Source organism: Ciona robusta, chromosome 2 (genome assembly GCF_009617815.1).
Source record: "Ciona robusta chromosome 2, ASM961781v2".
Classification (NCBI taxonomy): domain Eukaryota; kingdom Metazoa; phylum Chordata; class Ascidiacea; order Phlebobranchia; family Cionidae; genus Ciona; species Ciona robusta.
In genome coordinates this window covers 9,021,608-9,037,406 of record NC_143236.1, presented here as the reverse complement: position 1 = coordinate 9,037,406, position 15,799 = coordinate 9,021,608, and the positions used below count along the sequence as shown (strand labels likewise).

Here is a 15,799-nt window from a genome sequence, read left to right as displayed (position 1 = left end):
AAAATACCTCATACCCCATTTAACTCATATAAACCCTAACAACCTGCGTCAAAATTTAGATGGACAGCTATTGGTTGGCCCAAGAAGTTGGAAGATCAAATGGAATCCACTTACTCCAACCTGTTGGAACTAGAAGATCATTTCCATAAACTACAACTTGCCGATCAAAATAATTTCCAAGATAAATTGGACACGTTGCAGGTTTGTGGTTGAGCAGGATTTCGTTAACATTTGTGTAAACTTTACACTTCGGTAAAGAACTTTAAAAAATATCTAAACTTAGCGTTGTTTAGCGTAGATATTTCTATGTTTGTTAGTTTAAGCGCCGTTTACACTACAGCGTAACTCGCCTCGTTGTGAAACAAAACAAAGTAATATCCACGCCCACCGTTGTTTGGTTTTGTTATGTATATATTAAATGCAGCCTCACAACTGTATAGCAACCCCCATATTATACGTTACATAATGCCTCTACACCACTTTACGCAGATGGTGGTCGCTGGGTTCGCGGCTCACAACGAAATACAGAAGGCGCACGAGGTCGCTAACGAGGTACGGCGCATCAACAAGCAACTGAAGGAGTGCCAGACGCTTGCCCAACTCTACAACCAACGGGAACGTTTATTCGGGATGCCGGTTACTAACGTGAGTGGGGCTTCAACCCAGGATCTCTGGGTCAAAGTTATTTATCTTATAAATGGTTTGTTTTTTGACAATTGTCATATATTTGAAAACGGTTTAATTAACATAAAACAACCTAATTTATTTCTTTTAAAACGATAGCGAAGATCAAATTAATTAAAACAACAAAAATGTGAATTAGCTACAAAACAACAATGGTTAAAATAAAACACGCTACGAATAGAAATTAACATTATTTACGTCACAGTATACAGGGTTTGTACTTTTAACCTTTCGTGTTCGTCCGCGATTCGTGCTACGCGGTGGCGTAAGCGACTGGAAATGACGTAATTATGACGTAGTTTCCCTTCGTTTCGTTGCCCTCCCATCCAATATTCAAGTGTTGGGGTTGAATGTCTGTGACGAACGATGCTTTCTTTACTCGCGCGTTTTGTATACCGGTTGCTACGTCATATGTGACGTCATATATTACGTCATATGTGACGTCATATATTACGTCACGATGTTACGTCATATTATATTACGTCACATGACGTCATGATGTGACGTACGTAGCTGATATACAAGGCGTGAATCTGTTGTTCGGGTCGTTCATGACGTAACAGCGTAGATTCATGACGTCATATAGTTGGATTGTAGTATACTAAGGGAGTTATGACATCATAATACAGTAGCTACACGTAGAAGTTTTACATTTTTATTAGTTTAGTTTTCATTCTAGATATTTTAATAGTACCATTAACTAATTTTGTTACTTTTTATTTCATTCATTTTCATCTTCATCATCATCAATGACATCATCAATGACATCATCATGACATCATCATGACATCGTCAATGACATCATCAATGACATCATCATGACATCATCAATAACATCGTCATTACATCATCATGACACCATCATGACATCATCAATGACATCATCATGACATCATCAATAACATCGTCATTACATCATCATGACATCATCAATAACATCGTCATGACATCAACATGAAATCATCATGACATCGTCAATTACATCATCATGACATCATCATGACATCAACATGGCATCGTCAATGACATCATCATGACATCACGAACGAACACACAGTACGATAAACTCGGCAAGCTCGTCAAAGACTTTCAACCTTACCGTGACCTTTGGACGACCACTTCTGATTGGATGAGATGGCACGAGTCATGGATGAACGATCCTCTCACATCCATTGATGCGGAACAACTGGAACGGAACGTCAACGATAGTTTTAGGGTGTTGCATAAATGTGCCAAGCAATTCAAGGAGATACCGGGTACGTAGGTTGTGGTGTGTTATGAGAGTTAGAAAGTTTTGTGTATTGCTACAATCAAGGATCTTTTTTATAGTTATATTAGTCAAAAAAGTCAGCTAAAAGTTATCCATCAAGTATCCACTTACTTTTGCTACCAAGCACAATATAAAATAGTATTTTTCAGCTCATTAGGTTTAAAACTTCAATTTTATTCCAACTTTTCTTTGCCGTTCGGGAAGACTTCATTAGGGTTTGTGAATACCAGACTTAACAATATAACTAACCTTAATATTTAAACCCTATGGACACATTCCCTGAGATCCAGCCTTAATGTATACCTAACCCTCAATCAACCACAGGAGTGCAACAAGTTTGCCTCGGAATGAAGAGACAAGTTGAAGAATTCAAGCCATTTATTCCCCTTATACAAGGGTTAAGAAACCCAGGCATGAGAATCAGACATTGGGATGCTTTGTCTAAAGATCTTGGATTCCCAGTGCAGCCAAAGGTGTGTATTTTGTAAACAACACATTAGAAGACTCGGTTCCAAGTTGCCATGTTAAGCCATATCCTCGTAAATTTGTCACTCCTGTATTTTAATCCTATGGGTAAGCTCCTCGCTGAGGACCAGGAATTTGGGCCAAATATGGCCAATACCTTATAAAACTCCTACTGTATACACACATCTCCACTGCAAGTCTTATTCTATCTTATTTACTGTATACCATTATCTTAACACCCCAGTTAAATCGCCTTTTACCCCTAATTTATTTTTTCATATTTTACACCATACCCCCAAATGTGACCCCGTTACCACCTTTCATACCCATAACCCAACTACCAACACCTAACCCAAACCACACACCCTTCAAAGTCTCCCCTACACCCCCAACCCCTAAAGTTACCCACCCCCAAAGTTACACACCCCCAAAGTTACCCAAATCTTCCAACACCCCCTGAAAGTCACCCCTATACACCCTTAAACGACCCAAAGTCCCCCATACACCCCAAAGTCCCCCATACACCCCTAAAGTCACCCCTAACCCCATATCCCACCCCAGGCTGCCCTCACCTTCAGCAAGTGCCTTGAGATGGAGTTAGCCGACCACATTGACAAGATAGCTAAAGTAGCTGAGGTGGCTGGTAAGGAATACAGCATTGAACAAGCATTGGATAAAATGGTCAAGGAATGGGACCCTGTACAGTTTGAGGTTCGTGCCATTGATTTATCATTGTAACATATGAAGTTATTGTTTTGCAATATGTTTACTGGTATATGGTTTGTTTGGTATGTTATATTATATACAAGTGCTGATGATGCCAACAGTTTGTTCATTGCTATAACACTGTCATAACAAATAGGAACATTCTTTCATTTCAATTCAATATTTTGTTACTTCTGCTACCAGGCCTAATGGAATATGGACTTTTTGGCTCTTCTGGTATAAAAAAACCTGGTTTTATTCCCCTATTAGGACTTTAATCTGATAGGGTCAAATTCTGATAAAGCCTCGTAAATAAAATCTTTGTAATATTTTAAGCTAAGTTGCGAAACACCTCAATATTGTAAAAAATTGCAATAAAAAAAATTACTACTTTGTTGTCTCAACTAACTTATATTTCCCAAAGCTCTGTTCTACAAATCCAGCCTTGATTATCTAAATTTGCTTTCTGCTCCAGGTGAAGCCATACAAGGAGACAGGCACCTTTATCATTAGATCACCAGAAGAGGCGTCACAACTACTTGACGATCATATAGTAATGACACAGACCATGTCATTCTCTCCTTACAAGAAACCATTCGAGGAAAGAATTACAACATGGGAGGGGAAGCTGAATATGACGCAGGTAGTTACTCGACAGTGAGCATGAGGTGTATGAATACACCATGTGTGTCTGGTGTACAAGAAGACACCCATGTTATAACTTGACAGTGAGCATGAGGTGTATGAATACACCATGTGTGTCTGGTGTATAAGAAGACACCCATGTTGTAACTCGACAGTGAGCATGAGGTGTATGAATACACCATGTGTGTCTGGTGTATAAGAAGACACCCACGTTATAACTTGACAGTGAGCATGAGGTGTATGAATACACCATGTGTGTCTGGTGTATAAGAAGAAACCCATGTTATAACTCGACAGTGAGCATGAGGTGTATGAATACACCATGTGTGTCTGGTGTATAAGAAGACACCCATGTTATAACTCGACAGTGAGCATGAGTTGTATGAATACACCATGTTTGTCTGGTGTATAAGAAGACACCCATGTTATAACTTGACAGTGAGCATGAGGTGTATGAATACACCATGTGTGTCTGGTGTATAAGAAGACATCCATGGTATAACTCGACAGTGAGCATGAGGTGTATGAATGTACTATGTGTGTCAGGTGTATAAGAAGACACCCATGTTATAACTCGACAGTGAGCATAAGGTACACATAACCTCTACATCCAGGATGTATTAGACGAATGGTTAGCATGCCAGCGCTCTTGGTTGTACTTGGAGCCGATCTTTAGTTCTGAGGACATCAACCGCCAACTACCAGTTGAAGGGAAGCGATATCAAACCATGGAGAGAATGTGGAGAAAGATAATGAAGAACGCAAACGAAAACACTCAGGTTGGTGGCTTGGGTGCTAAACCTGGGGTGGTAGGCGGGGCAACCCGGGAATTTTCAACAGCATGAACCAGTAAACATTGTCGCTTTTTGTTGCAGGTCTGATTATCCCTGTCTACTCTATAAATAACAGTGTTTGCTTTTTTATTCTAAATGTCGTCAGAGGTTTTTAAACTATAAGTTCAAAGTAGATGTTCTGGCAATTTTTAGCCTGACACTGCTATCATTGTGGGCAAATATGTCTTTGGACTCTTAAGAGCAAACCCTAATAATGTTACGGGACACAAAATATTGTTTCTTTATGATCACAAACAGAAAAATTGAAAATTTCTTTCCGAATACACTTGACAGCAACAACACAAATAATCAGCCATGTTGTATTTTTCTCACATTAGGTGATCTCCCTTTGCTCCGATGCCAGGTTGCTTGAAAGTTTAAAGGAATGCAACAAATTGTTGGAGCAAGTACAAAAGGGGCTCAGTGAATATTTAGAAACAAAGAGAGCGGCTTTCCCAAGGTTAGTGAGTTTATTACAATGCTCTTATAATATTTATGTTGATTTCCCTGTTTGTTGGCTTAGTGGTTAGCAACCAAAGGGTACCGGGTTTAATGCTTGATACTGATATCTCAATTTTAACCCAACTTTTAAGGGTTACCTGGTTCCTGCAACCATGTGTTTTCATTACTTTATTCCTATTATGCTGGTTATTTGACGTGTATGTGCCTTGGAAAAGATACTTAACAGACATTTCTCCAACACAGGGGTCAGTAATGGCTTGTAGCCCCTATGGTGTTAATGTAATAGGCCTGATCCCTACCATAGAACTTCACTCATATAGAATACAATATAATAATAGAGGTCACATAACAAAACACTGACTTATGAAACATCTATATTAAATTAACATACATAATACATGTTTCTCTCTTTGGATACAGTATCGAAGATTAGGTTAATAAGACATCGAAAAAAAGACAACAAAATATAAAACCATGTTTATCTCAGATTCTATTTCTTATCTGATGACGAGTTGCTTGAAATTCTCTCCCAAACCAAAGATCCCACAGCAGTTCAACCTCATCTAAGGAAATGCTTTGAAAATATTTACCAGGTATTTATATCAACTAGAGGTCATTGGTTCAAGGCTCACTGTGGTAACTATGATTATGCAGGTTAATGTGCTGGGTTCTAGACTAGAGGATACTGTTTATAACACAGTGGTTACCAAAGGGTTGTCCAAGTTGTCAGCCATATATAAAAACAAATATCCAAGAAAGTTACATACGGGGTAGTTTGTAAGCGGGCACGAGGTGTATGAAACAGAACGTCTGTGTTATAACCAGCCATGCGAGGATAAATAAGTTTCATTTAACTGTTCACGCAAAATATACATAAAAACACTAATCCTTCACTTGGTACAAACACAATATAATCAAAACTTTTACAAAAAAAATGCTCTATAAATCCGATTTAAGAAAGAAAGGCATGGTGACATATGTTATAACGACTGTCATTACTCGCCACGGGAGAATATGGGTAACTTTACAAAACGACCCTTTTTCTCCTTAGATCAAATTTGAGGAAGACATGCGAATGTCGGAGATGGTTTCCGGTGAGGGGGAGAGAGTCGACTTCTCCGAGGAACTTTACCCCACCGGTAACGTGGAGGATTGGTTGGGTGAAGTGGAGAGAGTGATGTTCGAATCAGTGAGAGCTCAATGTGATAAAGCTGTGGCTGCTTACCCAAACACTAAACGCACGGAGTGGGTGCTCGACTGGCCAGGTGGGTTGGATGTTGGTTGTGTTTCTTGTTGGTAAAAATCCATTGTACACGGGTGAGTACTTTGTTGAAGACGTGGAATTTATACCAGAGTTGGCCCCTTCTTTATTATTAGTGCTATTGTATCAAGGCTGGGTTTGAGCCAGCCCAACAAATAAGTTTACAAGAACAGCGTTCCAGTAGTTGCCGGACATTTTATATATATTGTTTTAGGATTTCAGCAAGAGCATTCACAAACGCTGTTCCAGAAGTTGATCAATATTTTATGTTTAATGGTGTTTTGATTGCTAGGCACCCAATTATAAAATAACACACGATGTTTCGCACAGACCAAGTAGTTATTACGTAAATATTAACCAAATTTCCCTTTTTTTACCAGAAAAGTGTTTTTAGCATTACATTATGTTTGGTAGCAATGATAGCATAAGATACGCACCAATTATAATATAATAACCAATATTTAATACAGGCCAATGGTTATAGCTCAAATAGTACTAAAAGTTACCTTTTTTATCAAAAGAGTAATTTTCGTATTACATTATATCTGGTAGCAACATAAAATTTGCATCAAAACACCCAATGACCAATATTTAATACAGGCCAATGGTTATAGCTGGAACATTAACCGAATTTACCTTTTTTTATCAAAAGAGTATATTTTAAAATTCCGTTATGACATATAACAGCATAAGATTTGCATCAATTCTAACATAACACCCAATGTTCAATGTAGGCCAAGTGGTAATAGCTGGTGCCCAAGTTTACTGGTCAAGGTACGTTGAAGAAGCGATCGAAGCCGGTAAAATAGATGATCTTTATGAGCGTTTGGTTTCTATGTTGAATGACTTGGTGGAACTCGTTCGTGGAAAATTAACCGGGATGCAAAGATTGATGATGTCAGCACTTATCGTTATTGAGGTATGTGGTATCTATGTTGGTTATATTGTTTCTATGGTGGTTATATTGTTTATTGTTTCTATGGTAGTTATGTTGTGTCTATAGTAATTATATTGTTTCTATGGTGATTATATTGTTTCTATGGTGGTTATGTTGTGTCTATAGTAATTATATTGTTTCTATGGTGGTTATATTGTTTCTATGGTGGTTATGTTCTCTCTATGGTGAATTATAAATTAATTGTGTATCGGCTTTTTGTTTACCGCCAATTTGGATAACCGAAAAGAATAAAAAGCGCTCCATTTTACCGCACCATACTATATATGAATGCAACTTATTCTCATCTGACAAGGTAACCTGCTGTATATACTTAACTACAGGTGCATGCTAGAGATGTGGTTGGCAATCTATGCGCAGAGAAAGTTAAAACTGTCAATGATTTCGAATGGATCAGTCAATTGCGGTAACTTAAAACATATGTGTATATGTTGACCTGGGTGTTGTATTCATACACCTCATGCTCACTATCAAGTTATAACATGAGTGTCTTCTAATACACCGGACACACATGGTGTATTCATACACCTCATGCTTACTGTCAGGTTATAACATGGGTGTCTTCTTATACACCAGACACACATGGTGTATTCATACACCTCATGCTCACTGTCAAGTTATAACATGGGTGTCTTCTTATACACCAGACACACATGGTGTATTCATACACCTCATGCTCACTGTCAAGTTATAACATGGGTGTCTTCTTATACACCAGACACACATGGTGTATTCATACACCTCATGCTCACTATCAAGTTATAACATGGGTGTCTTCTTATACACCAGACACACATGGTGTATTCATACACCTCATGCTCACTGTCAAGGTATAACATGGGTGTCTTCTTATACACCAGACACACATGGTGTATTCATACACCTCATGCTCACTGTCAAGGTATAACATGGGTGTCTTCTTATACACCAGACACACATGGTGTATTCATACACCTCATGCTCACTATCAAGTTATAACATGGGTGTCTTCTTATACACCAGACACACATGGTGTATTCATACACCTCATGCTCACTATCAAGTTATAACATGGGTGTCTTCTTATACACCAGACACACATGGTGTATTCATACACCTCATGCTCACTGTCAAGGTATAACATGGGTGTCTTCTTATACACCAGACGCACATGGTGTATTCATACACCTCATGCTCACTGCCAAGTTATAACATGGGTGTCTTCTTATACACCAGACACACATGGTGTATTCATACACCTCATGCTCACTATCAAGTTATAACATGGGTGTCTTCTTATACACCAGACACACATGGTGTATTCATACACCTCATGCTCACTGTCAAGGTATAACATGGGTGTCTTCTTATACACCAGACACACATTGTGTATTCATACACCTCATGCTCACTGTCGAGTTATAACATGGGTGTCTTCTTATACACCAGACACACATGGTGTATTCATACACCTCATGCTCACTGTCAAGGTATAACATGGGTGTCTTCTTATACACCAGACACACATGGTGTATTCATACACCCCATGCTCACTGTCAAGTTATAACATGAGTGTCTTCTTATACACCAGACACACATGGTGTATTCATACACCTCATGCTCACTGTCAAGTTATAACATGGGTGTCTTCTTATACACAAGACACACATGGTGTATTAATACACCTCATGCTTACTGTCGAGTTATAACATGGGTGTCTTCTTATACACCAGACACACATGGTGTATTCATACACCCCATGCTCACTGTCGAGTTATAACATGGGTGTCTTCTTATACACAAGACACACATGGTGTATTCATACACCTCATGCTCACAACTCATAAACCACCATACTTGCACACAGCTACTATTGGATGAAGAATGACTTATACGTGCAAGCAGTGAACGCAGAGTTCCCGTACGGTTACGAATATCTCGGCAACACTGGAAGATTGGTCATCACTCCTTTGACTGACAGGTGAAATAACTTTGTTTAATTATCAAAGTAGTACCTATCAAGGGGCGAGATAGTCTTATAACGGCGTATGTGTTAATCTTTTTCGACAATTGCTCCAACCCAGTTGTCACTAATTGGTTGTCCAAATCGTCAGTCATACAAAAAACAATCACCCACAAAGTTACATACGTGGTAACTCGTAAACGGGCACGAGGTGTATGGAACAGAACACCAGTGTTATAACGACTGTCGTTGCCCCGCCTTGCGAGGATAAATAAGTTACATACATGGTAACTTGTAAGCGGTCACGAGGTGTATGAAACAGAACACCCGTGTTATAACGACTGTCGTTGCCCGCCATGCCAGGATAAATAAGTTGTATACGTGGTAACTTGTAAGCGGGCACGAGGTGTATGGAACAGAACACCAGTGTTATAACGACTGTCGTTGCCCCGCCTTGCGAGGATAAATAAGTTACATACGTGGTAACTCGTAAGCGGGCACGAGGTGTATGAAACAGAACACTAGTGTTATAACGACTGTCGTTGCCCGCCATGCCAGGATAAATAAGTTGTATACGTGGTAACTTGTAAGCTGGCACGAGGTGTATGAAACAGAACACCTGTGTTATAACGACTGTCGTTGCCCCGCCTTGCGAGGATAAATAAGTTACATACGTGCTAACTCGTAAGCGGGCACGAGGTGTATGAAACAGAACACCAGTGTTATAACGACTGTCGTTGCCCGCCATGCCAGGATAAATAAGTTGTATACGTGGTAACTTGTAAGCTGGCACGAGGTGTATGAAACAGAACACCTGTGTTATAACGACTGTCGTTGCCCCGCCTTGCGAGGATAAATAAGTTACATACGTGGTAACTTGTAAGCTGGCACAAGGTGTAAGACACAGAACAACCGTGTTATAACGACTGTCGTTGCCCCGCCTTGCGAGGATAAATAAGTTACATACGTGGTAACTTGTAAGCGGGCACAAGGTGTATGAAACAGAACACCAGTGTTATAACGACTGTCGTTGCCCCGCCTTGCGAGGATAAATAAGTTACACTCATTTAATAACATAAATAAATTCCCATCAACCACTTGGCTAACACCATGATTGAGAATGAAAATTAAGTATTACTGATCCAACACCTTGTACATCCACACACCAGATGCTACCTCACCCTCACTGGAGCTCTCCACTTAAAGTTCGGTGGAGCTCCTGCCGGCCCTGCAGGGACAGGGAAGACGGAAACAACCAAAGATCTCGGGAAAGCCCTTGCTATTCAAACAGTTGTGTTCAACTGTAGCGACCAACTGGATTTCATGGCGATGGGGAAATTCTTCAAGGGTCTTGCGAGCTCGGGGGCTTGGGCTTGCTTTGATGAGTTCAATAGGATTGATATTGAGGTGTGTAATATGGTCAGTGGCGCAGCCAGTGGGGTTTTGGGGGTCGCCCCCCCCCCCCCTCCCCCCTTTAAACCAAAAAAAACAAACATTTTTAAAAAAAAAATTTAAAAAATTTGTTTGGAAAAATTTTTGATTAAAACTCTCCCCCCCCCTTATTTTTTTATGGCTGCGCCACTAAGGTGTGCATTGTGGTTAAGGCATATTATGCAGTAGGTTAAGTATGGGTGTCTTCTTAGTAATTAGCCAACTCAGGCTTAAATGTTAGATTTTACAAAGTCTTAATTCCATACATGGCAACTTGTAAGCGGGCACAAGGTGTATGAAACAGAACACCCGTGTTATAACAACTGTCGTTGCCCCGCCATGCGAGGATAAATAAGTTACATACATGGCAACTTGTAAGCGAGCACGAGGTGTATGAAACAGAACACCTGTGTTATAACGACTGTCGTTGCCCCGCCATGCGAGGATAAATAAGTTACATACATGGCAACTTGTAAGCAGGCACGAGGTGTATGAAACAGAACACCTGTGTTATAACGACTGTCGTTTTCCGGCCATGCAAAGATAAATAAGTTACATACGTGGTAACTTGTAAGCGGGCACAAGGTGAATGAAACAGAACACCCGTGTTATAACGACTATCGTTGCCCCGCCATGCGAGGATAAATAAGTTACATAAATGGCAACTTGTAAGCGGGCACAAGGTGTATGAAACAGAACACCCGTGTTATAACGACTGTCGTTTCCCCGTCATGCGAGGATAAACAAGTTACATACGTGGTAACCTGTAAGCGGGCACGAGGTGTATGAAACAGAACACCCGTGTTATAACCACTGTCGTTGTCCCGCCATGTGAGGATAAATAAGTTACATACGTGGTAACTTGTAAGCGAGCACGAGGTGTATGAAACAGAACACCCGTGTTATAACGACTGTCGTTTTCCGGCCACTCGAGAATAAATAAGTTTCAATTTTTTATTTAATTATATGCCCCCTAAATTTTATACAAGACAGCCAACATTAACCTTCTTATACCCCACAGGTGTTATCAGTAGTTGCCCAACAGATTGCCACGATACAAAACGCACAAAGTGCTCGTGCGGAAAGGTTTATGTTTGAGGGGGTTGAGATAACATTGAAGGCGGCGTGTGCTGTGTTTATAACAATGAACCCTGGCTACGCTGGAAGGACAGAGTTGCCTGATAATTTAAAGGTGGGTGTATATATGGCTGCAGTGCATGGATAAGTTGAGCGACTTAGTGTGTGGATAAGTTAAGTGAGTGACTTATAACTTGAGTGTCTTATCCATGGTTACTGTCAAATCCCAAAGTATATCTAATACCTTCCACAGGCGTTGTTCCGTCCAGTAGCCATGATGGTCCCAGATTACGCCATGATCGCTGAAATCTCACTTTACAGTTTTGGATTCAATAATGCAAAGGTAAATAATCTAATTTGTAAAAAAGATTTGTGGTTTCACAGCCATGTTTTTTAACCCAGACTCTTTCATTCATTTTTTTTTTCATAGCATTTTCTCTTATTTTTTTATTAAATTCCTCTCCATGTTGCTTAAATATAATATTTGTTACTCTAATCAAAGGATAAATATAACATATATTATGGTTGAGAAACAGTTCCTGTACATTGAGGATTATCAATCCAACTGTTAACATGTTTGTGCGGTGGTGAATAGGCTAGACTAGAGAAAGATACAAAAAAAAAACAAAAGCGACTCCCTGCTGGAGCTTATAAGCAATATATTGTACATAACGGGCCCTGTGTAAGGGAATTTAGGAAACAGTGCGCAGGCCGGTCAAAATGAGCTCGAAGGTTGCCAACCTTTGTTATACCTAAAGTTAACCACCCCTTGATACACGCAGCATTTGTCCAAGAAGATAGTCAGCACGTTCAAGCTTTCATCTGAACAACTCAGTTCACAAGACCATTATGACTTTGGGATGAGGGCCGTGAAGACTGTTATATCTGCTGCAGGTAAATAGATATATATGTGTTTTATGGTAGGTATGTTTCATGGCTGCTGGTAAATAGATATATATATGTGTTTTATGGTAGGTATGTTTCATGGCTGCATGTAAATAGATATATATGTGTGTTTTATGATAGGTATGTTTCATGGCTGCTGGTAAATAGATATATATATGTGTTTTATGGTAGGTATGTTTCATGGCTGCATGTAAATAGATATATATGTGTGTTTTATGGTAGGTATGTTTCATGGCTGCTGGTAAATAGATATATATGTGTGTTTTATGGTAGGTATGTTTCATGGCTGCAGGTAAATAGATATATATATGTGTTTTATGGTAGGTATGTTTCATGGCTGCAGGTAAATAGATATATATGTGTGTTTTATGATAGGTATGTTTCATGGCTGCAGGTAAATAGATATATATGTGTGTTTTATGGTAGGTATGTTTCATGGCTGCTGGTAAATAGATATATATGTGTGTTTTATGATAGGTATGTTTCATGGCTGCAGGTAAAAAGATATATATGTGTGTTTTATGGTAGGTATGTTTCATGGCTGCAGGTAATTAGATATATATGTGTGTTTTATGGTAGGTATGTTTCATGGCTGCAGGTAAATAGATATATATGTGTGTTTTATGGTAGGTATGTTTCATGGCTGCAGGTAAATAGATATATATGTGTGTTTTATGGTAGGTATGTTTCATGGCTGCATGTAAAAAGATAAATATATGTGTTGATGCCTCACTCGTATGCATGGTAATTAGATTTGAGTCAATAAAGATGGTAATTAGAATCGTTTTTGGTTACTGGAAACTTCCATAGTGTATTGACGCCTTGACGGCATGCTAAAAGCACTCTCAGTGAGTGGGTCGAAGCTGCAATTTGTGGATTAACTTTAAAACAAGGCAAACTCATGCACCTGGGGGTGATATTGCTTTTATGGTACTGTGTTGCATAGGACAAGAATTTCAGGCTAAAAAGATGTAAATCGAAATTAGAAATAGCATGGGATCAGTGTTATAGGCCAAAAGTGTGTAAATAGAAATCTATTATTGACTGCTTTGTTTAAGAAATACCAGAAGCTCCTACAGTATTACCCACAACACCCATTATCACCAACAACTACCATCATCAACAGGCAACTTGAAGCGTGAACATCCGGACATGGATGAGGAGGTGATTTGTCTCCGTGCGATCCGGGATGTCAACATCCCTAAGTTCCTCCTGGATGATCTCAAACTCTTCCGTGGAATCGTGTCCGATCTCTTCCCGAAGATCAAAGAGGAAGCGATTGATTATGGGATCCTCATGGAGTCGATCGTGGATTCGTGCCCCAAGTTAGGGGTGCAAGCTGTGGAAGGTGGGTTGGTATATTGTATGGGGCCATGGCTGAAGCCAGCTATAGTTGACTTATGTAGGGCAGAGTTGGCCCATTACCCCAACATTGTATATGCTCATTTTATATTTTTAGGTCGTACAGTGAGGCATGTCATGGGACCTGGGATTAAGGCCATGTTTGGTCTATTACTCTGAAACCCAGGGTGTTACCACATGGACCTTACCAGTTGTTGAACATTACATATTGTCGTCTAGCATCTTGGGTGCTGGGGTAACAAGCCAACTATGGCCTGTATTGACACACCACAAATATGAAATGCTTATTATATCCTCAGGTTTTGTCACTAAATGTATCCAACTTTACGAGACGACTGTTGTACGCCATGGTCTTATGTTGGTTGGCCCAACGTGTTCAGGGAAGACGAAATGTTACAACACACTTGCTAAAGCTCTGACTAAACTTAAAGGACAACCATCTATAAGTGGAGGGGATTATGAAGCTGTGCATGTAAGTTGGTGTATGTAGTGTGCTTGTGTGGTGTGGATGAAATGAGTGGTAAAGCAACAACAGTCGTTATAACACGGGTGTTTTGTTTCATACACCTCGTGCCAGCTTACAAGTTACCACGTATGTAACTTATTTATCCTCGCGTGGCGGGCAACAACAGTCGTTATAACACGGGTGTTTTGTTTCATACACCTCGTGCCCGCTTACGAGTTACCACGTATGTAACTTATTTATCCTCGCATGGCGGGCAACAACAGTCGTTATAACACGGGTGTTTTGTTTCATACACCTCGTGCCAGCTTACGAGTTACCACATATGTAACTTATTTATCCTCGCATGGCAGGGCAACAACAGTCGTTATAACACGGGTGTTTTGTTTCATACACCTGGTGCCAGCTTACGAGTTACCACGTATGTAACTTATTTATCCTCGCATGGCAGGGCAACAACAGTCGTTATAACACGAGTGTTCTGTTTCATACACCCCGTGCCAGCTTACGAGTTACCACATATGTAACTTATTTATCCTCGCATGGCGGGCTACAACAGTCGTTATAACACGGGTGTTCTGTTTCATACACCCCGTGCCAGCTTACGAGTTACCACATATGTAACTTATTTATCCTCGCATGGCGGGCTACAACAGTCGTTATAACACGAGTGTTCTGTTTCATACACCCCGTGCCAGCTTACGAGTTACCACATATGTAACTTATTTATCCTCGCATGGCGGGCTACAACAGTCGTTATAACACGAGTGTTCTGTTTCATACACCCCGTGCCAGCTTACGAGTTACCACATATGTAACTTATTTATCCTCGCATGGCGGGCTACAACAGTCGTTATAACACGGGTGTTCTGTTTCATACACCCCGTGCCAGCTTACGAGTTACCACATATGTAACTTATTTATCCTCGCATGGCGGGCTACAACAGTCGTTATAACACGAGTGTTCTGTTTCATACACCCCGTGCCAGCTTACGAGTTACCACATATGTAACTTATTTATCCTCGCATGGCGGGCTACAACAGTCGTTATAACACGGGTGTTCTGTTTCATACACCCCGTGCCAGCTTACGAGTTACCACATATGTAACTTATTTATCCTCGCATGGCGGGCTACAACAGTCGTTATAACACGAGTGTTCTGTTTCATACACCCCGTGCCTGCTTACGAGTTACCATGTATGTAACTTATTTATCCTCGCATAGCGGGGCAACAACAGTCGTTATAACACGAGTGTTCTGTTTCATACACCCCGTGCCTGCTTATGAGTTACCATGTATGTAACTTATTTATCCTCGCATAGCGGGGCAACAACAGT

General features: G+C 40.1%; 1 protein-coding gene across 2 annotated transcripts in view; it reads left to right on the top strand.

The window, feature by feature from the left end:
* The window catches only part of LOC149740946 (dynein axonemal heavy chain 1-like), a 78,082-nt gene that overhangs the window by 27,491 nt on the left and 34,792 nt on the right, over positions 1 to 15,799 (top strand). For both annotated transcript variants that reach the window (XM_089872849.1, XM_089872848.1), the window contains exons 18-36: positions 60 to 201; positions 490 to 645; positions 1,742 to 1,940; positions 2,279 to 2,427; positions 2,981 to 3,130; positions 3,600 to 3,767; positions 4,384 to 4,548; positions 4,941 to 5,062; positions 5,552 to 5,657; positions 6,116 to 6,329; positions 7,060 to 7,244; positions 7,604 to 7,686; positions 9,127 to 9,240; positions 10,392 to 10,629; positions 11,675 to 11,845; positions 11,984 to 12,073; positions 12,513 to 12,624; positions 13,763 to 13,984; positions 14,298 to 14,470. In XM_089872849.1, the coding sequence (XP_089728975.1) occupies positions 60 to 201; positions 490 to 645; positions 1,742 to 1,940; positions 2,279 to 2,427; positions 2,981 to 3,130; positions 3,600 to 3,767; positions 4,384 to 4,548; positions 4,941 to 5,062; positions 5,552 to 5,657; positions 6,116 to 6,329; positions 7,060 to 7,244; positions 7,604 to 7,686; positions 9,127 to 9,240; positions 10,392 to 10,629; positions 11,675 to 11,845; positions 11,984 to 12,073; positions 12,513 to 12,624; positions 13,763 to 13,984; positions 14,298 to 14,470 (2,959 nt within the window). The remainder of the gene's footprint in view (positions 1 to 59; positions 202 to 489; positions 646 to 1,741; positions 1,941 to 2,278; positions 2,428 to 2,980; positions 3,131 to 3,599; positions 3,768 to 4,383; positions 4,549 to 4,940; positions 5,063 to 5,551; positions 5,658 to 6,115; positions 6,330 to 7,059; positions 7,245 to 7,603; positions 7,687 to 9,126; positions 9,241 to 10,391; positions 10,630 to 11,674; positions 11,846 to 11,983; positions 12,074 to 12,512; positions 12,625 to 13,762; positions 13,985 to 14,297; positions 14,471 to 15,799) is intronic.